Source organism: Haematobia irritans, chromosome 2 (genome assembly GCF_050003625.1).
Source record: "Haematobia irritans isolate KBUSLIRL chromosome 2, ASM5000362v1, whole genome shotgun sequence".
NCBI lineage: Eukaryota > Metazoa > Arthropoda > Insecta > Diptera > Muscidae > Haematobia > Haematobia irritans.
The window spans coordinates 50,192,535-50,215,271 of record NC_134398.1 but is presented as its reverse complement, the minus strand read 5'-3'; the positions used below and the strand labels follow the sequence as shown (position 1 = coordinate 50,215,271).

Sequence of the window (22,737 nt, the reverse complement as noted above, 5' to 3'; positions counted from 1 at the left end):
CAATGTGGCGCAGGGTATAATGAGACAATTTTCTCATATTTGGTAAAATTTAACTAAAATTAATGAACTTTCATAAACTAAAAATAGTTAAATTGACTTTGGAAAATTACGTTGACATTTTTCTGAGGGTACGGAAAAACTTCTGCTGGGTTATTGAACTTATAAAGAGTCCAAATTTATTCTCGCCATTTAAAATCAAAATATCATCCATAAACTTTATGGAGTTAAATTAATCCTGAGATTGCAATAACAAACGATTTTTGTAAAATAGTAAATTTTGTAAAATTTTGCTAAAATAAGCCTACACTTTCCTTCATGGTGGTTTCACTTGTTTTGGTTTTTCCATACACCCAAATTCTGCTGGGTTATTGACCTTATAAAGAGTTCACATTTATTTGTATTTTTTTTAATTTTTTCCCAATTAATATCACAAAAATCATTTCTTCGAGTTAGATTAATGCTGACATTGCAACAATAAATGTGTTTTTTTTTTTGTAATCATCCCATGTTTGGTAGTTACGAGTTCGTTGACATGGTAACCCTTATTTAAAGTTTTAATAGGAGTGGTGTTGTTGTTGTTGCTTTTGTTTGTCTTGTGTATTCCCTACTCACTCTCCCATCACATGGTCTCTTGTTGGCATTTACATTTTCTCATATTTCGTTTATGCTTTTAATGTTTTTGGTGGATATATGTATGTTCTACTATTTTTACTACACAATTTTGTTTTTTGTTTTTCTGTTTTTGCGTTTTTTTTTTTGTTTTAGTTTCATGTATTCTCACTACTTACCATTACATCCTTTTGATTCTCTTTATCCAATAAGAATTCCATTGATTTATGAGGCCGACGCACTGATGCTATTTGAGCCGAACCATTTTGGTTACCGGCATTTTTAATCACTACCACTGTACCATCGGGACGGACAACAACTTCATCATCATCATTATCATCATCATAGTAATCCGTACCATCATGATTATCCACACCCGAGCTAGTATTGGCCAAATGTAAACGTTTACCACCGTTTGGACCGATATTCATTAATGAGCGAGTTTTACCGGTTATTATGGTTTCATGGGTATCCAAATTGGTTTCGATCAGACCGATTTTGGGTTCAACAGCGGAATTACGCGACGACGAAAGATTATTGAACATTTGGGTTTTTTGTGAGACCGTGGCGCGAGATGGTGATGCACCACCACCAAATTCGTACGTAACACCGGAGGCCGAAGATGTAGTCATGGCTGTTGTTGTATCGTTGTCTCCTGGCTGATGGATGTTTTGCCTTTCATCATTGACAAAGGACTGTTGATGTTGTGACGAATGATAACGTTCGGAAGCTAGGAAATTTTCTGTGCTGCCGCGTGTTGTTTGGTGGGGAAGAGTGTGTGCCGAAGGAGAGCTTAAATCATGAGGGCTGGTGTAGAAACGGCTTGAACCCACTTGCTGAGAGGATTGTGCGCTTTGAGATTTTTGCATAGCTTGCTGTTGTTGTTGCTGTTGCCATTGTTGGGGTGGTATGGGTGGTTTTCCAGTTACCTTTTGCTCTTCTTTTGTTTTGTGATTTTTGCCGCCTTTTTTCTGGCCCACAGTTGCCAATTTAGGGGCAACAACAGCATTGCCATTCGTAGCAGTGACATTTGCCACAGTATTGCCATTTTCCTCTTGGTGAGATTCAAAAAAGCCTGTTTCATATTTCTCAGGCAAAGGTCCTTTCAAGGGAATATAAATATAATCCGGTTGTTGTTGTTGTTGCTGTTTATTGGATCCCAAGGATTTTCGTGAATTTTTCGAAGTGGAAGATTTCGCATTGGTTTTTGTACCATTGGCCTTTTGTTTGCTATTCACAACAGGGGGTTCAGTTTTAGTTTTTATAACTGTTTCTGCTGCTGCTATTGCTTCTTGGTCTTGCCCTACTTGTTGCTGTTGACCATTTGTGGCTTCTTTGGGTAATTTCTTTTTATTGCGACGCATAGAAAAACGAAAACCATTGGTGAAACGCGATAAAAATCCCTTAGAATTGGGATGTTTTTCATCGGCTTTAAATTTCGATTTCATTACTTCATTATTATTATTCACTTTAACCCCACCGCCGGCCACCATACTAACAGTTGCCCCCGATGACGAAGACATTCTATTGAGATTTTGCACCGATTGAGATTTATTGGTATGTTCGTAATTTTCGTTTTGTTGATGCCTTTGGAAATTATCCAACATTTGCTGCGAAGCGTAGAGAATATGATGGGCCCGATTTGTGGGAGGTTCCGATAATATTGGCAATTGTATACTAATGGGTCTAGCCACAACAATAGTTGGCTTAATTGGTTTTACCCGTGTCTGCTGCAGTTGTTGTTGTTGTTTAACGTTTTCACTTTCTTTCACGACAGATTCTAAGTTTGGTTTGTTGGGTGTTAAGACCGTCGTTGATAGTAGCGTATCCGGTTTAGCGTTTAATGTTTCATTGTTTACGTTCGTTGTTATACTAAACGTAGCTGTTGTTATAACAGGCCTCTCACCATCTGTTTCATATTCCAGTGTTTCGTTGGCCAATGTAGTGGGCTCTCCATTTAATGTTTGCACTATCAAAACACCACTACCACCACCACCACCACCATTAGCGCCATTACTCTTTTCATTTACTCTTACTTGGGCTCTCTCTTTGTCTCTTTGTTTATTTAAGAGTTCCGGCTCACCGTGACTCTCTGTTGATCGGTTGTTCGTATTTTCAATGGTTGGCAACTCTTTGATAACCGCCTTATATTTCTCTTTCATGGTGATCTCTTCGTGTGCATTGTTTTTATAGAGATTACCTATGTTTTCATTCTCTTTGGTATTTTTCAAAACCACAGCATCGCAATTATCCAATAGCTCATCATCGCTTTCCTCACCACCACTGCCGCCCCCAGAGCCGGGGACCACTGTTGGTACTTGACCCCCCTCATATTCAGGCAAAGTCTCATCATGATATTCTTCGGAGGATTGCTCTTGCCAAGAATATTTCGATACTGTGGGACAAAAGCTAACACCTTTACCTATGGAATTTTTGGAGCCTGCAGGCAATAGAATACCCAAAGGTTTTTGGGTTTGGGCCAATGGTAATTGATGCATAGATGTGGTAGCACTTGACACATACATATCATCTTCGATTTCAGGCTCATCCTGTTGATAGGCATTCAAATTGGGTGTGGAGGAGACTAAATTCTTTTTCTTGGCATTGGCTGCCTGGGAATGGAAACGTCTCTTGGGCATGGTACGAGTTCGTGTCAAATCTGTGGTGGAGATTTCCTTGCAATCGAAATTACATTTTTCCAAACTTTGGGCATAGCTGGTCCTCAGCATAGTGGGATCTTGATCAAAGGTTTTCCCCTGCATTATGGCCGAGAAAGAGAAATCCTGGGTGAGACTATTGGCTTTTTCTTTTTCTTGGGGATTTTGACGTTTCTGACGTGTAGGTGGTTGACGTATAACCAATTGGACATGTTGCACTTGATCATCATCGGTATTTTCTGTTTCCGAATGACTGGAATTGGAGGATTTACGACGCCTTTGGGGAACCTTGGGTTTACTGGGCTGGGGTAGATCTTTTCCCAGATCAATTTCATCATGACTTCTACTACCTAGATCCTTTTCCACACTCAAAGGTCTATCATTCAAAATTGAAGCAGTCTTATCATAATGGGCCGACAATTCATCCAATAGGAAATTACTTTTACATACAATTTCCGTTTCATAATCCGACGATCTACGTTTTTCGGCCATGATCAAAGGATTTCGGGGATCTTGATCACTATCCAAATCCAATAAAGCTAAATTATGATAGGATTGATGTAATAAACCCAAATTTTTTATATCTTTTCTAGACGATGGAGTAAAACAATCCAATTGCTTGCTTTCTTCTTTTCTAACATCCAAAGGCACTGCCTTCTTTTCGTTATTCACATAAGACCAACTGAAACTTCTTCGCAATTGTAAATCCTTGCAATAATCCTCAATTTCTAATTCCTCTGAACTACTGGTATTTTCCTCCCTTAGACTTTCATCATGGCGATTGCTACGATTAGTATTTTTGCTGGAGGTGGTGCTGGAAGTGCGAGAACGTTTGTATTTCTTTTTTCGACCCAAGCTATTCAATTCATTCGGCACACTGGAAGTTCTCTCTGGCCAATGCTGCATTAAGTTTAGAAGACTTTTTCGTATACCAGCTGGCGAATAATCCGATTCTGAGGAGGCCGAAGGACCACTAAAATAATGATAATCCAAGCTATGAGTATTTACAGAGTTATGGGCATTCGTTGTATTCTCTAAATCTAAATTTCTTTGTTGTTCACTAATTTTTTGCACTAGATCTAGATTCCCGATTTTTGTGAAATTATTACTATATTGGCAATATTGGCAGTTATTATTTTGGAATTTTGGAAATTGTGAATTTTCTTTAGAACAATTTGCACATAGATTCACTACTACATTTTTTGCTTGTGCACCCGTCACGTCACTATGGCCCTTGCCCGTTGGGTGGTTCACTAATTGATCAACACTACCGCCAGACGAATGCTTTCCCCCTTCGTCAACGATTGTGGGTTCATTTTCTGGCAAATATTTGATATTTTCCCGATTTTTTAAATTTGTTGGCAATACGTTTGGATGCTCATTGGCGTCGTTAGCGTCGTTGTTTAATGCTTGGCAATCGTCTTTCCCGTTAGAAGATGTTCTCCTTTCACGTTGATCGCTTAAACTAATTCGGAGGGTATTTTCTTGGCGATCAAAAACTCTCGCCAGAGGAGATGTATGCGGTGTTGCTGTTGTTGTCGTTGTTGTTGGATTTGAGGGCATTAGCCAAGTGAAAGAGGCTTTAGATGCGCATGTCGTGGCCGATGATTGCGAAGAGCCTGATGTTGAGGTGGTAGAAGAGGCTGCCGACGACGATGATGATGCTGTGGATGCTGAAGAGGATACTGAATTTTTGCTTGATGCTGTAGACGATGTCGACACCTCTGAGGAGACCGGTGATGGTGAGTGCGAGGCATTGCGTTGTTTCTGCCGCATATAATCAAGCAATGGTGATGAGGGCGGGGTTTGCGGGTGATGTCTTGTGGAAGTATTTTTAAATTCGCTGTTACTGCTACTGAGGCTATTCAATGTGGAATGTTTGGCCTTTTCTCCGAGTTTCGACGTTGCTTCATTCTCCTCTCCTCCTGGTGGTATGCTGGGATGTTTCACTTCACTAAACATTTGTGTATGTAACCTATTGTGTGGCTCTACCTCTTGTGGCTGTTGCTCTGGACGATTGCCTATGGTCAAAGATTTATGTTCCATCATTTCTTCATCTTCTTCGGAAAATTTCTCATAATTTTTACATAAATTCTGAGACTTGCTTCGCCGTATGACAAAACCATTCAAAGAAGGCTCACAATAGCCCGAATCCTCGGAGAGATTTTCAGCTGAACTTTTACCCTTTTTACTATGTTGGGAATTTGTGCGATGGAATTTCTTATGGTAGTCATTATCGATAGAATCACATGGTGATAGAACACTTTGAGGTCTCGAAGAGCCTTCTGATCCCTCCGAAGAGGATTCTGAGTCAGATCTTAATTCCACCAAATGGGTGGAGAGTTTGAGATTACCCGCAGATCTACCAAAGGATTCCCTGTTATTGTCGTCCATATCATCAAAATTCAGTTTATCCAAATCATAATAGGTCTGATGTAGACGGCCATCTAACGACTCATATTTCTTGAGTAAAGATGATTGGGATCCTCGACGGCTATTATTTGCCGAATTATTGGCTGAATTGTTTGCCGTTCCATTTGCCTTGGCCGCTGAGTTGTCTTCTGTGGTTTGTATATCAAAACTTAGTAACGAAGGCGATGAGTTACCCAAGCTAGTCATACTGGCATGTTGTTCTTGTAACAATAGCTGCCTTTCCAAGGACTCAAATTGTATTAACGAAGAGGACCGACTTAGGGAATTGTATGACAATGAGTCTGAGTCGGAATAGAAATCATCAAAGCCTCTTCCACCAGTTCTTCGATTGCCTAAGCTATTTCTTTGGGGATTGCTTACAGTTCCCCAAGAATCTCGGGGAAAATTTTCATAATTCAGAAATCTTTCCAGGCTATTATTTTTCACCACATCACCAGCAAAAGGTCTGCGCAATATAACCTCATCTTCATGGGCTGGCAGATTTCCCACCAAAGAAGAATCTTCACAACGACGAGCCCTTTTGGCAGGACACAAAATATCTCTTTCTGAGTTGGAATCATTATCTGGAAAAGAAAATCACAAAGTGAAAGGTAATTACGGAGAAAAGTATTTCAATTATTAGACTAACCTTTAGTTACTTCAACTCGTATAACTGATCCTGTATCTGATTCGGCTGAACTCCAAAAACTTGCCCCACAAGCAGTACCACGTCCACTACCCTCAACACTGCAACTGCTTTCGTTGCCTCCGCCACCACCATCGCTAAGATGAGAATCATATTGGTTCCAGGAACTTAAGGCATATTCTTCATCCTCGGAAGTTTCTTCCATAATGGGTTCCAACATTTGGCGGGAGGAGGAGAGATATATGGCATCTGTAATAAAGAAAATAATAATTAAATTGATTGAGAACACGTTAAAGAAAACGCTCGCCCTCTAGTCCCTCCCTGAGATGTCCCTCTTCTTGCCTTTGCCTATCATTAACGATCTCCATTTACGCATTTAACTACTTGTCCACCCAAGGAATAGGGATATTCGTTTATAGAACTGCCTTTAGCTAAGTTCCAGTCGTAACTAAGAAGCTCTTAACTCTGGACTATGTTTTCTTGCCCTTATAATTTCCCTCTATGTTTTTTTGTTGTTTGTTTTTGAATCTTTGTCGCCATTCTCCAATGATGGTCTCTTCTCTGCTGTAGTTATCTATGCAACATCTCAACTGTTTGCAGTTGATCTTTGATACTTTTTCATAAATGCATCATCTATCCCTTCTCTACATTACTCTCCACCTCAACCTCATCTTGCTCCCTCTTTGCGCTTTGTTTTTGTTTTTCTAGTAATCTATGGGTGTTTTTCATTAGTACTCCCAAAGAATATGATTCATTATGAGAGAGAGTGTATAAGAAGTGTTTGGGATATTGTATGGTGTTTTTGTTGATCCATTCATGTATTCCATTAGAATGTGCCAAGATACCCCCAAGCGAAGGGAAGGAATCCCAAGTAGTTAATGTGATTCACGGACGGAAATGGCTAGATCGCCTCACTATGTTCACGCTACAGTCATTTATAATGAAACTATCGTGCCGAAATTCTGCACAACTCGTTTTTGGGTGCAGGCAGGTTAAGTTCGAAGATAGGCTATATTGGTCCATGCTTCGATATGGCCCTCATATAAACCGAGGGTCGGGATTTGACTTCATGAATATATAGAAGTATATATGCCAAATTTAGTATATATCGGTCCATGTTTCGATATAACCCCCATACAGGGTCTCTGATATGTATTGCAACCAACTTCAGGTTGCTGTTATTTTTAAAGCGCTCGTTTGACAGTTGACAGATTTGTTAGAGTGACAATTCATTCTATTCGATTCGGAGGTAAAGTTATTCGTCTCCAAAATATTGAATAAAAAACGGTAACAACACCAGAAATGATCAGAAAAGTGGATGCCAATGTTGAGCAAACTCCACACCACAGATGTAGATAACTTGCTCGTGAACTGAACATATCGCGAAAACGGATGCAACACATATTGAAAAATGAGCTTAGACAAAAGCCATCGACGTTTCAAATACTGCAAGAGCTCACTGATGTACAAAAATGTAGACTGGGAATGGATTCACTTACACGAAAGTATCCAGTCAACGAATTTGGTTTTCTTCAATGGGAAGTCATTCCACATAGAACAGTTTGTGAACAAACAAAATGATAGGTTTAACAGGCAAAAGAGGTCAACTGAAAATTTAAACATTCGATTAGCCACCCGAACTCAAGTGCCGCCGATAGTAATGTTGTGGGCCACCATAATTATAATAGTCAATCGTGACGTCCAAATTAAATACCGAATATTATCGGGAAAAAGGCCTAAAGACGGTATTGAAGCCTAGGGTAGACAAAACATTTCAACCACAGACCCTGGATATTCCAACAAGACTCAGCACGCACTCAGGCCATCATCTCAAGACGGTGCTTTGCCGCAGAGCCACTTTTATTTCTATATATTCTATAGAATATTGTCAATATTTTAATTCTTTCGAAAATTTTGTCAAAATTTTATTTCTTTCCAAAATTTTGTCAAAATTTTATTTCTATAGAAAATTTTGTCAAAATTTTATCAAAATTTTGCTTCTATAGACAATTTTGTTAATATTTTATTTCTATTAAAAATTTTGTCAAAATTTTATTTCTATAGAAAATTTTGACAAATTTTTATTTCTATAGCAAATTTTGTCCGAATTTTATTTTTATATAAAATTTTGTCAACATTTTATTTCTATCGAAAATTTTGTTACAATTTTATTTCTATACCTTCTATAGAATTTAATTCTATAAAAATTTATCAAAATTTTATTTCCATAGAAAACTTTGTCAAAATTTTATTCCTTTCGATAATTTTGTCAACATTTTATTTCTATATATTCTATAGATTCCATATAGAAATTTTGTCCGAATTTTATTTCTGTAGAAAATTTTGTCAAAATACTATTTCTATAGAAAACTTGGTAAAAATGTTATTTCTTTCGAAAATTTTGTCAAAATTTTATTTCTATAGAAAATTTTGTTAAAATTTTGTCAAAATTTTGCTTCTATAGAAAATTTTGTCAAAATTTTATTCCTATTAAAAATTTTGTCAAAATTGTATTTCTATAGAAAATTTTGTCAAAATTTTATTTCTATAGAAAATTTTGTCCACATTTTATTTCTAGAGAAAATTTTGTCAACATTTTATTTCTAGAGAAAATTTTGTCAAAATTTTATTTCTATAGCAAATTTTGACAAACTTTTATTTCTATAGAAAATTTTGTTACAATTTTTTTTCCTTACCTCCTATAGAATTAATTTCTATAAAAAATTATCAAAATTTTATATCCATAGAAAATTTTGTTGAAATTTTATTTCTGTAGATACTTATGTCAAAATTTGATTTCTTAAGATAATTTTGTCAAAATTTTATTTCTTTAGATAATTCTGTGACTATTTTATTTCTATAGATTTTATATAAAAATTTTGTCCGAATTTTATTTCTTTCGAAAATTTCATCAAAATTTTATTTATATAGAAAATTTTGTTCAAATTTTATCAAAATTTTGCTTCTATAGCAAATTTTGTCAAAATTTTATTTCTATTAAAAATTTTGTCAAAATTTTATTTCTATAGAAAATTTTGTCAAAATTTTATTTCTATAGAAAATTTTGTCAACATTTTATTTCTACAGAAAATTTTGTCAAAATTTTATTTCTATAGAAAATTTTGTCAAAATTTTATTTCCATAGAAAATTTTGTCAAAATTTTATTTCTATAGAAAATTTTGTCAAAATGTTATTTCCATAGAAAATTTTGTCAAAATTTTATTTCTTTAGATAATTTTGTCAAAATTTCATTTCTATATATTCTATAGATTCTATATAGCAATTTTGTCCGAATTTTATTTCTGTAGAAAATTTTGTCAAAATTCTATTTCTATAGAAAACTTAATCAAAATGTTATTTCTTTCGAAAATTTCGTCAAAATTTTATTTCTATAGAAAATTTTGTTAGAGTTTTATCAAAATTTTGCTTCTATAGAAAATTTTGTCAAAATTTTATTTCTATTAAAAATTTTGTCAAAATTTTATTTCTATAGAAAATTTTGTCAAAATTTTATTTCTATAGCAAATTTTGACAAACTTTTATTTCTATAGAAAATTTTGTTGCAATTTTTTTTCCTTACCTCCTATAGAATTAATTTCTATAAAAAAATTATCAAAACTTTATATCCATAGAAAATTTTGTTAAAATTTTATTTCTGTAGATACTTTTGTCAATATTTGATTTCTTTAGATAATTTTGTCAAAATTTTATTTCTTTAGATAATTCTGTGACTATTTTATTTCTATAGATTTTATATAAAAATTTTGTCCTAATTTTATTTCTGTAGAAAAATTTGTCAAAATTTTATTTCTTTCGAATATTTCGTCAAAATTTTATTTCTATAGTAAATTTTGTCAAAATTTTATCAACATTTTGCTTCTATAGAACATTTTGTCAAAATTGTACTTCTATAGAAAATTTTGTTCAAAATTTTATTTCTGTAGAAAATATTGTTAAAATTTTATTTCTATACCTACTATAGAATTTATTTATGTAAAAAAATTGTCAAAATTTTATTTCCATAGAATATTTTGTTAAAATTTTATTTCTGTGAATAATTTTGTCAAAATTTGATTTCTTTAGATAATTTTGTCAAAATTGTATTTCTATATATTCTATAGATCCTATATAGAAATTTTGTCCGAATATTATTTATGGAGAAAATTTTGTCAAAATGTTATTTCTTTAGAAAATTTTGTCAAAATTTTATTTCTATTGAAAATTTTTTCAAAATTTTGCTTCTATAGAAAATTTTGTCAAAATTTTATTTCTATAAAAAATTTTGTCCGAATTTTATTTCCATCGAAAATTTTGTTAAAATTTTATTTCTATAGAAAATTTTGTTCCGATTTTATTTCTAATTTTACTTCTATACCTTCTATAGAATTTATTTCTGTAAAAAATTATTTAAATTTTATTTCCATAAAAAATTTTGTTAAAATTTTATTTCTGTAGATAATTTTGTCCAAATTTGATTTCTGTATATAATTTTGTCAACATTTTATTTCCATATATTCTATAGAAAATTTTGTCCCAATTTTATTTCTGTAGAAAATTTTGTCAAAATTTTACTTCTATAGAAAATTTAGTCAAAATTTTATTTCTATAGAAAATGTTGTTAAAATTTTATTTCTATAGAAAATTTTGTCAAAATTTCATTTCCATAGAAAATTTTGTCCGAATTTTATTTCTGTAAAAAATGTTGTCCAAATTTTATTTCTATAGAGAATTGTGACAAAATTTTATTTCTATAGAAAATGTTGTAACAATTTTATTTCTATAAAAAATGTTGTCACAGTTTTATTTCTACAGAAAATTTTGTCCGAATTTTATTTCCATAGAAAAGTTTCTCAAAATTTTATTTCTATAGAAAATTTTGTCAAAATTTTATGTCTATAGAGAATTTTATCAAAATGTTATTTCTCTAGAAAATTTTGTTAAAATTTTATGTCTATAGAAAATTTAATCAAAATTTTATTGCTATAGAATTTTTGTCAAAATTTTATTTCTACAGAAAATTTTGTCAGCATTTTATGTCAATAAAAAGGTCCCTCTTAATCCACGTTATAACACAAGAATTTGCTCAGTGTACAAAATTTGTTTTTGTTTAACATTTCAGCTTTTCCCAAATTTTTTCCTAAACTAGGCTATCCTTCTCCATCTACCTTCTCGCCATGAATAGCCTTCGTCAGCTTGGTTGCATGTGCATCATTTAATTCCCTTCATCATCATTTTATCAAAATGTTATTTCTCTAGAAAGTTTTGTCAAAATTTTATGTCTTTAGAAAATTTTATCAAAATTTTATTTCTATAGAAATTTTTGTCAAAATTTTATTTCTACAGAAAATTTTGTCAACATTTTATGTCAATAAAAAGGTCACTCTTAATCCACTTTGTAACACAAGAATATAAAATTTGTTTTTGTTTAACATTTCAGCTTTTCCCTAATGATTTTTTTCCTTGACTAGGCTATCCTTCTCCATCGACCTTCTCGCCATGAATAGCCTTCGTCAGCTTGGTTGCATGTGCATCCTTTAATTCCCTTCATCAGCCTCCATAGGAGCACATAGTTGTTGTTGCTGTTGACATTTGCCGAGGCGGTCTTTTGATCAAAAGTGATAATGATCATCATAAGATGTGATGATGTTAACCAGTACACTGGTAGTAATTCTTTTCCTGGTACAGCTGACTATGATGATGTCGACTATTTATGAAGATGATAATGATGATGATGATGAGAGGAGAAATAAGACGTCAACGGCGATGATTATCGCAGATGAGGATTTGTTTATTTGGTTGATTTGTGTTTTTTTTTTGCTTGGTATTGCTGTCGTTGCAATTAATTTATTATTAATAATAAATTTAAGAAATCTATCCATTCATCAATCCATAGAAGAATTATATAGACTAAGGATTTGTTTTGGGGTGATAAGGAAGCATAAATCCACATATAAATATACGTTTCTGCACCAACTAATCCTTAATCGAAATATGTATATAAATAAAAAAAATATATATAAATTGGCTAACCGGGAAGAGATAGAAAAGTTAAATTTAAAAAAAAAAAATACATTGCAATACATTTTGCAAAATCCGTTCTTGCATAAATAAATCTGGATCGCCATCTTTCCTAATCCACTTTTTTCAGGCCATATATTGAGATATTTTAGTCCCCCAAGATCCCCAATTTAAATTTAAATTCCTCACAAAAACCCCCAATTCGTTTTTGATAAGCTTTTTTGAAAAATAAAAAATATATATTTTAAATATTCAAGTAGTAAAATTAGGTGGTAGACATGTTACCAAAGTTGGTAGAATTGTACCAGAAATTGTACCAGAAATTGAAACTGGCAGAATTTTTGATTGAGTAATACAATTTTGATAAAATATTCTATAGAAATAAAATCAGAAAAAATTTTCTATAGAAATAAAAATTGGCAAAACTTTCTACAAAAATAAAATTTTGACAAAATTTTTCATAGAAATAAAATTTTGACAAAATTTTTAATAGAAATAAAATTTTGACAAAATTTTCTATAGAAATAAAATTGAGACAAAATTTTCTATAGAAATAAAATTTTGACAAAATTTTCCATAGAAATAAAATTTTGACAAAATTTTCCATAGAAATGAAATTTTGACAAAATTTTATATAGAAATAAAAATTTTACAAAATTTTCTATAGAAATAAAATTTTGACAAAATTTTCTATAGAAATAGAATTTTGACAACATTTTCGATAGAAATAAAATTTGAAAACAAAATTTTTATAGAAATAAAATTTTGATAAAATCTTCTATAGAAATAAAATTTTGACAAAATTTTCTATAGAAATAAAATTTGGCAAAACTTTCTATAGAAATAAAATTTTGACAAAATTTTGTATAGAAATAAAATTTTGACAAAATTTTTTATAGAAATAAAATTTTGACAAAATTTTCAATAGAAATAGAATTTTGACATTTTCGATAGAAATAAAATTTGATAAAATATTCTATAGAAATAAAATTTTGATAAAATCTTCTAAAGATATAAAATTTTGGAAAATTTTTCTTTAGATATAAAATGTTGATAAAATCTCCTATAGAAATGAAATTTGGACAAAATTTTCTATATAAAGGGTGATACGGTCAAAATTTGTTCAAGGGAAAACGCGTGTAAATCGGTGAAATCGTTTATTTAAAAAATCAAATTAAATTTCTTTTTCAAGTTCAATTAGTATAAATTTCAGGAAAAATATTAAGTTTGGCTTTCGCTTTTCCAAATCCGAATTGCCGGGCCTCACGCTTGACACCTGCCATCAGATTTTGTACATCCACCTTGTCCACCTTCTTCGCCGCAGAAAGCCAGTTTGCCTTGAACTGCTGCTCGTCCTTAGCAGTTTTTTTGGTCTTCTTTAGGTTCCGCTTGACAATAGCCCAGTATTTCTCAATTGGGCGGAGCTCTGGCGTGTTGGGAGGGTTCTTGTCCTTGGGAACCACCTGCACGTTGTTGGCGGCTTACCACTCCATGGCCTTTTTACCGTAATGGCAAGATGCCAAATCCGGCCAAAACAGTACGGAACAACCGTGTTTCTTCAGGAAAGGAAGCAGACGTTTATTCAAACACTCTTTCACGTAAATTTCTTGGTTGACAGTCCCAGACGCTATGAAAATGCTGCTTTTCAAGCCACAGGTACAGATGGCTTGCCAAACCAGATATTTCTTTGCGAACTTTGACAGTTTTATGTGCTTGAAAATATCTGCTACCTTTCCCCTTCCTTTTGCCGTATAAAATTCCTGTCCCGGAAGCTGCTTGTAGTCGGCTTTGACGTAGGTTTCGTCGTCCATTACCACGCAGTCAAACTTCGTCAGCATCGTCGTGTACAGCCTCCGGGATCGCGCTTTGGCCGTCGTATTTTGTTTATCCGGCTCGTTTTTTGGCTCGATGCACGGTTGTAGACGATACACCCAGCTTATTTGCGGCATCTCGGAGAGAGAGGTTTCGCTTGAAACTACCGGCAACTCTCTTTGTCGTCTCAGCGGCTTCCGGTTTTCGATTTCCCCCCGATCCAGACTTCCTGGCTGTCGACAAACGTTCCCCAAACACTTTAATTACATTTGTAACGGTTGATTTGGAAACTTTTTGCGATTTTGCCAGCTTGGCGTGCGAGTAGCTCGGATTTTCGCGATGCGCGAGCAAAATTTTGATACGCTGCTCTTCTTGCTTGGACGGCATTTTGACAACTGAAGAGTGAATTCCAAAATCAAAAAAGGAGCAACATTCTACACACACACCTTCAAAATGAGGGGTGTTCAGGTTTTTTAAATGCAGAATTGAAAGAAATACATCAAGTTTATATTGACCAAATTTTGACCGTATCACCCTTTAAATAAAATTTTGACAAAGTTTTCAATAGAAATAAAATGTTGACAAAATTTTCCATATAAATAAAATTTGACAAAATTTTCTATAGGAATAAAATTTTGGAAAAATCTATAGAATTAGAATTTGCCAAAATTTCCTACAGGAATAAAATTTTGTGAAAATTATCTATAGAAATAGAATTTGCCAAAATTTCCTATAGAAATAAAATTTTGTGAAAAAAGGTTATACAGATTTCTCGAAAAAATCCCTACAAAAATACCCAAATTTATGGGAATTCCCAACCAAATTCCCAAGTCCCCAACTCAAAAATTTCGTCCCCATTCAGGAAAAATTAACCTTAATTTGGGGGGAAATCCCCCATACTGGCAACACTGCATAAATCTGGATGCCCATCCTTTTCCATTTGGCCACAGTGTACATATTTCTCCCTGAGTTGCATTACGGCGATTCAGAAGATTTTTAGGGATTTTTATACCAATCGAAAGATTTTGTTTCAGTCTGTTTTTTGTTGTTTGTTCAAAGGATATACTACAAAAAAAATTATATTCGTATATAACTCAATTTTTCACATATATGTGGCGCTAAAACGCCTACTCGAATACGAATTTATTTTCACTCATATTATTTTCTTGAATTCCATAATAAAATAATTGCAGTGAGTGAAATGGATTCATGTCCTTTGTGTTAAAAAAAAAAAAACTATATGTCAAAAAAGTCAACGAAAATTTCAAAAGCCCACTTGAATTTATCTTAGTTTATAAAACTTTGTGAGAAAGGATTCTTAATTTTAATTGTTTTTGCTTACTCTGATGGCATCAACTCAAAATAAGAAAAAAAAATCTTTTCATGAACGAATTTTATTTTTTTTTACAATTTTATTAAATCAAAAATTCTCAAATTTCAATTTTCCAAAATGAGAATTTTTATACCACAAATATCTTCCAGTGTTTTTAGAAAAATTTGTCTCCATACTATGGCTACTATATTGAATTTTCATTTTGCCCTTATGATGTGATATTTATTTCATTGGTAGTTTTTCCTGTCTCTAATTTGAAAATGACTCCAAAAGAAAAATAAATTTTCAGTGTGAAAACCAGGAAAAGACCAAAGACAACTGTCACCCATGCACACATGTGAGGAAGACAAATTTATGCCTTGTAACAAGGGTCTTTGATTCCCACTAAAGGCAAAGAGATTATGAAAAGTAGCCGTGACATTACACACATTCACCTTACATCAGCCGGGCATTGTATAGAGTCTCTAGGGAAATAATTTATGTTTCGTAGAAGGAAAATTTGGAAATCTTAGAGGGTATTTAGAGTCAACATTGTGGCATATTTATGAGAATGAACAGTCACAATTTAGAGAATGTTTGGAAGAAATTCTTAGATGTGTTTTTTTTAATGAGTTTTTAATTTTTTCCTAAACTCAATGGACAATTATTTTTCATATATTTGAACAATCGGAGAGGTCGGGAGATTTTGGAAAAAAATTGAGCGAATGGTGTCATACTGTAAGACTTGGTGGTGAAGATTCGTCTCCGCCTTACTTGTTTTATATTTTCGAAATTATTTTGAATATTTATGGAACTTTAAGGCAGTTTATATGTATCTGAAGTATATTTTCTGTGTCGAGTACGTACTTAAATGCAACTTATCTTTGATATAAAACTGTCATATCAATTTTATGATTACATGTGATTAACGAATCCAAGTATAGCTATTAGTATTTTTATATACTATAAAAATAATAATGGTTCTTTAAAACATATGCAATCAAAGATAAACGTGAATAAAACGGACAACTAATGGTGAGAAGGGAAGTTAGCCAAATACTAAGCGATTTTAGAAGTCAGTCTGCACTCAACTAATACTCGAATGTCTTCTATATAAAATACAAGCGTACCCCGGCCAGCTTCGCTGCGCCTCTCGAAGCATATTTTCGTTAACTTAGCCAGCCATATCCTTCGATCTGAAAACAAATTCGAAAAGATTTGAACTCTTTTAAAGAGTAGGGTCGGGGGACATCTGGCACAAAAACTGAAATACTGCTTGATCACTCCATGGTTTCCACACACGTGTCCCGTACATTTCAAAAACAAAACAAAAAACAAGTATATACGGCCGTAAGTTCGGCCATGCCGAAGTTTATGTACCCTCCACCATGGATTGCGTAGAAACTTCTACGAAAGACTGTCACCCACAATCGAATTACTTGCGTTGTGGTATCTTAAAACTTCTTAACATCGTTTTCTAACTTGTGTCTAGTATATACCATACGTGGTATATACTAGACAAAAAAGGTATGTATAGGTAAGTCTACAAATACACTGAAAAAACAGTGAAACCACCAGGAAGAAAACTTTCGGTTAATTTTAGAAAATTTTGAATATTTGTAGAAATTTTTAACTAAACAGTATTCCAAACGTTGGCATCACGCCGATGTCGTAAAAATAAGTAAATATTTTTCGACAAATTCAAGAAAATTTATTAGACAAAACTAAGTTTTTTCACTTGTTAAAGAAAATTTTGTAGTTTGAAGGAAAAGCTTGGAGTTCAAAATTGCAAGAATGTCTTTAGTGACACACGAAGTTCATGATGGACGCCTTTTTGGTAAAATTTACAAATTTAAAGAAATTATGAACTATTTTGTGGAAGACACGAATTTAGTTAATCTTTATGCTTCATTTGAGTATATTTTTTCCTCGGTTTTACTTAATTTAACTAACGTAAACAAAAAATTATTAGAGTAAAGGAAACTTTCTCCAAACATAACAATTCCATGAACTAAAATAAAGTTAAATTGGCTTCAGTGAAATAGAGAGTTCACTTTTTTTTTTAATTACGAATCGATATGGACTTTTGCACGGTACGTAGAGACCCAGAATTGAAATATCGGTGTCGCTTATATTGGGGCTATATACAATTATGAACTTGATATGGACCAATTTTTTGTGTAATTGTGGATGGATTTATCTGAGGGATATATATAACTATAGACCGTTATGGACCTAGTTAGGCATGGTTATTAACGGCACAATGTACCAAATTTCAACTGATGAAATTTGCTCCTCCAAGAGGCTCCAAAACCAATTCTCGGGATCGGTTTATTTGAAGCCTATATATGGTTATGGACTGATATGGACCACTTTTAGCATGGTTGTTGGATACAATATACTAACATCACGTACCAAATTTTAACCGAATCGAATGAATTTTGCTCTTCCAAGGGGCTCCGGAGGTCAAATCTGGAGATCGGTTTATATGGGGGCTATATATAATTATGGACCGATTTCGACCAATTTTTGCATGGGTATTTGAGGCCCTATACTAACACCATGTACCAAATTTCAGCCGGATCAGATGAAATTTGCTTCTCTTAGAGGCTCCGCAAGCCAAATCTGGGGATCGGTTTATATGGGGGCTATATATAATTATGGACCGATGTGGACCAATTTTTGCATGGTTGTTAAAGACCATATACTAACATAATGTACCAAATTTCAGCCGGATCGGATGAAATTTTCTTCTCTTAGAGGCTCCGCAAGCCAAATCTGGGGATCGGTTTATATGGGGGCTATATATAATTATGGACCGATGTGGACAAATTTTTGCATGATTGTTAGAGATCATATGCTGACACCATGTACCAAATTTTAGCCGGATCGGATGAAATTTGCTTCTCTTAGAGGCTCTGCAAGCCAAATCTGGGGATTGGTTTATATGGGGGCTATATATAATTATGGACCGATGTGAACCAATTTTTGCATGGTTATTAGAGACCATATACTTACACCATGTACCAAATTTCAGCCGGATCGGATGAAATTTGCTCCTCTTAGAGGCTCCGCAAGCCAAATTGTGAGGTCCGTTTATATGGGGGCTATACGTAAAAGTGGACCGATATGGCCCATTTGCAATACCATCCGACCTAAATCAATAACAACTACTTGTGCCAAGTTTCAAGTAGATAACTTGTTTCGTTCGGAAGTTAGCGTGATTTCAACAGATGGACGGCTAATGCACTAGGGTGGAACACAATGTTAGTAAAAAACTATGGGAAACATTTAAATCTGAAGCAATTTTAAGAAAACTTCGCAAAAGTTTATTTATGATTTATCGCTCGATATATATGTATTAGAAGTTTAGGAAAATTAGAGTCATTTTACAACTTTTCGACTAGGCGATTTTACAAGGAAAATGTTGGTATTTTGACCATTTTTGTCGAAATCAGAAAAACATATATATAGGAGATATATCTAAATCTGAACCGATTTCAACCAAATTTGACACGCATAGCAACGAAGCTATTTCTACTCTCTGTGCAAAATTTCAAATAAATCGGAGCAAAAACTTGGCCTCTATGGTCATATGAGTGTAAATCGGGCGAAAGCTATATATGGGAGCTATATCTAAATCTGAACCGATATCAACCAAATTTACTATGGACAGTCAGAATGTTAATTCTACTTCCTGTGCAAAATTTCAAGTAAATCGGAGTTAAAGATTTGCCACTGTGGTCATATGAGTGTAAATCGGGCGAATGATATATATGCGAGCTATATCCAAATCTGAACCGATTTCAATCAAATTTAGCACACTTGACTTTACAACTAATTGTACTCTAGTGCAAAATTTCAACCAAATTGGGCTAAAACTCTGGCTTCAGGGACCATATAAAGGGTTATACGGTCAAAAGTTGGTCAAGGGAAAAAGCGTGTAAATCGGTGAAATCGTTTATTTAAAAAATCATATTAAATTTCTTTTTCAAGTTCAATTAGTATAAAATTCAGGAAAAATACTCAGTTAGGCTTTTGCTTTTCCAAATCCGAATTGCCGGGCCTCACGCTTGGCACCTGCCATCAGATTTTGTACAGCCACCTTGTCCACCTTCTTCGCCGCAGAAAGCCAATTTGCCATGAACTGCTGCTCGTCCTAAGCAGTTTTTTTGGTCTTCTTTAGGTTCCGCTTGACAATAGCCCAGTATTTCTCAATTGGGCGGAGCTCTGGCGTGCTGGGAGGGTTCTTGTCCTTGGGAACCACCTACACGTTGTTGGCGGCGTACCACTCCATGGCCTTTTTGCAGTAATGGCAAGATGCCAAATCCGGCCAAAACAGTACGGAACAACCGTGTTTCTTCAGGAAAGGCAGCAGACGTTTATTCAAACACTCGTTCACGTAAATTTCTTGGTTGACAGTCCCGGAAGCTATGAAAATGCTGCTTTTCAAGCCACAGGTATAGATGGCTTGCCAAACCAGATATTTCTTTGCGAACTTTGACAGTTTTATGTGCTTGAAAATATCTGCTACCTTTGCCCTTCCTTTTGCCGTATAAAACTCCTGTCCCGGAGTCGGCTTTGACGTAGGTTTCGTCGTCCATTACCACGCAGTCAAACTTCGTCAGCATCGTCGTGTACAGCCTCCGAGATCGCGCTTTGGCCGTCGTATTTTGTTTATCATCGCGATTTGGAGCACTACCTTCTTGTAAGTCGATAGTCCGGCTCGTTTTTTGGCTCGATGCACGGTTGTAGACGATACACCCAGCTTATTTGCGGCATCTCGGAGAGAGAGGTTAGGGTTTCGCTTGAAACTACCGGCAACTCTCTTTGTCGTCTCAGCGGCTTCCGGTTTTCGATTTCCCCCCTATCCAGACTTCCTGGCTGTCGAAAAACGTTCCCCAAACACTTTAATTACATTGTAACGGTTGATTTGGCAACTTTGAGCGATTTTGCCAGCTTTGCGTGCGAGTAGCTCGATTTTTGCGATGCGCGAGCAAAATTTTGATACGCTGTTCTTCTTGCTTGGACGACATTTTGACAACTGAAGAGTGAATTTCAAAATCAAAATAGGAGCAACATTCTACACACACACACCTTCAAAATGAGGGGTGTTCAGGTTTTTTAAATGCAAAATTGAAAGAAATACATCAAGTTTATATTGACCAAATTTTGACCGTATCACCCTTTAAGTCCATATCGGGCGAAGGATATATATGGGAGCTATATCTAAATATGAACCGATTTCAATCAAAATTGGCACACTAGACTACAGTACAAATTGTTCTTCTTGTGCAAAATTTCAAGTAAATCAGGGTAAAACTCTGGCTTCTGGGCCCATATAAGTGCATATCGGGCGAAAGATATATATGGGAGCTATATCTAAATCTGAACCGATTTCTTCCAAAATCAATAGAGTTCTATTCTGAGCCAAAACACATACTTGTGCTAAATTTGAAGTCGATTGGACTAAAACTGCGACCTAGACTTTGATTACAAAAATGTGTTCACGGACAGACGGACATGGCTATATCGACTCAGGAGCCCTAAGTATTTTTGCCAAAGACACCATGTGTCTATCTCGTCTCCTTCTGGGTATTGCAAACATATGCACTAACTTATAATACCCTGTTCCAGAGTGTGGCGCAGGGTATAATCATAAAAAAATAATGTACCGAGTTCCGATTTAATTTAAGTTTTTGTTATACCGTCTAGAAGCCGCAATTAATTAATATTTATTAGCATTTTTCCTTTGATTAATACTCACCTTGTTGGTCAAATACTGGGGTATTCCATTGGGGTGGTGTTGTCATAATACCGGCTAAATCCAAATGATCCATTTTTTATGTATTTCAATGTAATCCTTAATATTTGGAAATGTTGTAATTAATGTAATGATTTGGTGGCTGTGATCAACATTTGCCGGTAATACTGCTTAGTTGAAATACTCCACAATGATTCCTTTTTAAATGCAATGGAGGATGATGATCGGAAAACAATTCCTTAGTTAATACTGTAGACTGGCTTTCGGTTTTCTTTTAATATTAGCGGCTAAATTTGAAGATATTTTCCGATTTTTTTTTTTAATTCTATTTCAATTGGCAAGTTAAAAATTTCCATCGAGGTAAAATTTCTTATCGGTTTGCTCTTCTAATATTTGTGGTATTTAGAAATTTTATTCTTATATTATTTTTTTTTATTTCTATGTTATATTAAGCACCCAGACTAAATAGGAAACACTTTCGTTTGCTTATTTCTCAGACAGTCGTTATTTTAACTGGGTTTTTTTACGAGTTGAACTTCCAACGTTTTCCATTCATATAAAAGAATTAAATATTCGTTGGTAAAAATGATATCTGCAAATAAACAAAACAAAAAACAAATATATACAAACACATTTAAATAAAAGCAACTCTCTCAAATAAATAATATAAAGTTGTGTGAAAAGTGAGTAAAATGTTTACGACTTATTGTTTAACAAGTTTGTATAATGCCAAAGAAAGCAAAAATTCCCTGAGAATGAGTGTTATTTTTAAAACACCATTTCATAAAAACGAAAAAAAAAACGATTTTAATCTATATAAAAATATGAACCGATATAAACCCATTTGTGCTTGATAGTTAGGGACCAAATACTGATATCACAAACCAAATATCAAGCGTATCGGATGAAATTTGTTCGGCCATGAGATTCAAGAAGCCAAATTTGGGGATCGATCTATATGGAAACTATATACAACTATAAACCGATGTGAAATATTTTATGAAAGTTTATTAAAGAACATATCGATGTCTTCATTCCAAAGTGCGCTAAGTCTAACAAGTATATACGGCCGTAAGTTCGGCCAAGCCGAATCTTATGTACCCTCCATTGCGTAGAAACTTCTACGAAAGACCGTCATCCACAATCGAATTACTTGGGTTGTGGTATCTTAAAACTTCTTAACATCGTTTTCTAAATTGTGAGTTAGTCCATACGTGATTGAAGATCGATTTATCTGAGGGCTCTATAGTTATATATGGACCAAGCTAGGCATGGTTGCACCAAGTTAGGCACGGTTGTTTTCGGCCATATACTAGCAAAATGTACCAAATTTCAACTGACTCGGATGAAATTTGCTCCTCCAAGAGGCTCCAAAATCAAATCTCGGGATCGGTTTATATGGGGGCTATATATGATAATGGATTGATATGGGCCACTTTTGGCATGGTTGTTAAATATCATATACTACCACCACGTACCAAAATTTAAATCGGATCGGATAAATTT

General features: G+C 34.0%; 1 protein-coding gene across 4 annotated transcripts in view; it reads right to left on the bottom strand.

Moving 5' to 3' along the window:
- Nucleotides 1-22,737, bottom strand: part of LOC142224253 (uncharacterized) — a 562,139-nt gene that overhangs the window by 340,703 nt on the left and 198,699 nt on the right. For all 4 annotated transcript variants that reach the window (XM_075294022.1, XM_075294025.1, XM_075294026.1 and 1 more), the window contains exons 2-4: nt 21,235-21,823; nt 6,328-6,573; nt 789-6,262 (exon numbers count right to left, since the gene is read on the bottom strand). In XM_075294022.1, the coding sequence (XP_075150137.1) occupies nt 789-6,262; nt 6,328-6,573; nt 21,235-21,307 (5,793 nt within the window). In that variant the 5' untranslated portion in view covers nt 21,308-21,823. The remainder of the gene's footprint in view (nt 1-788; nt 6,263-6,327; nt 6,574-21,234; nt 21,824-22,737) is intronic.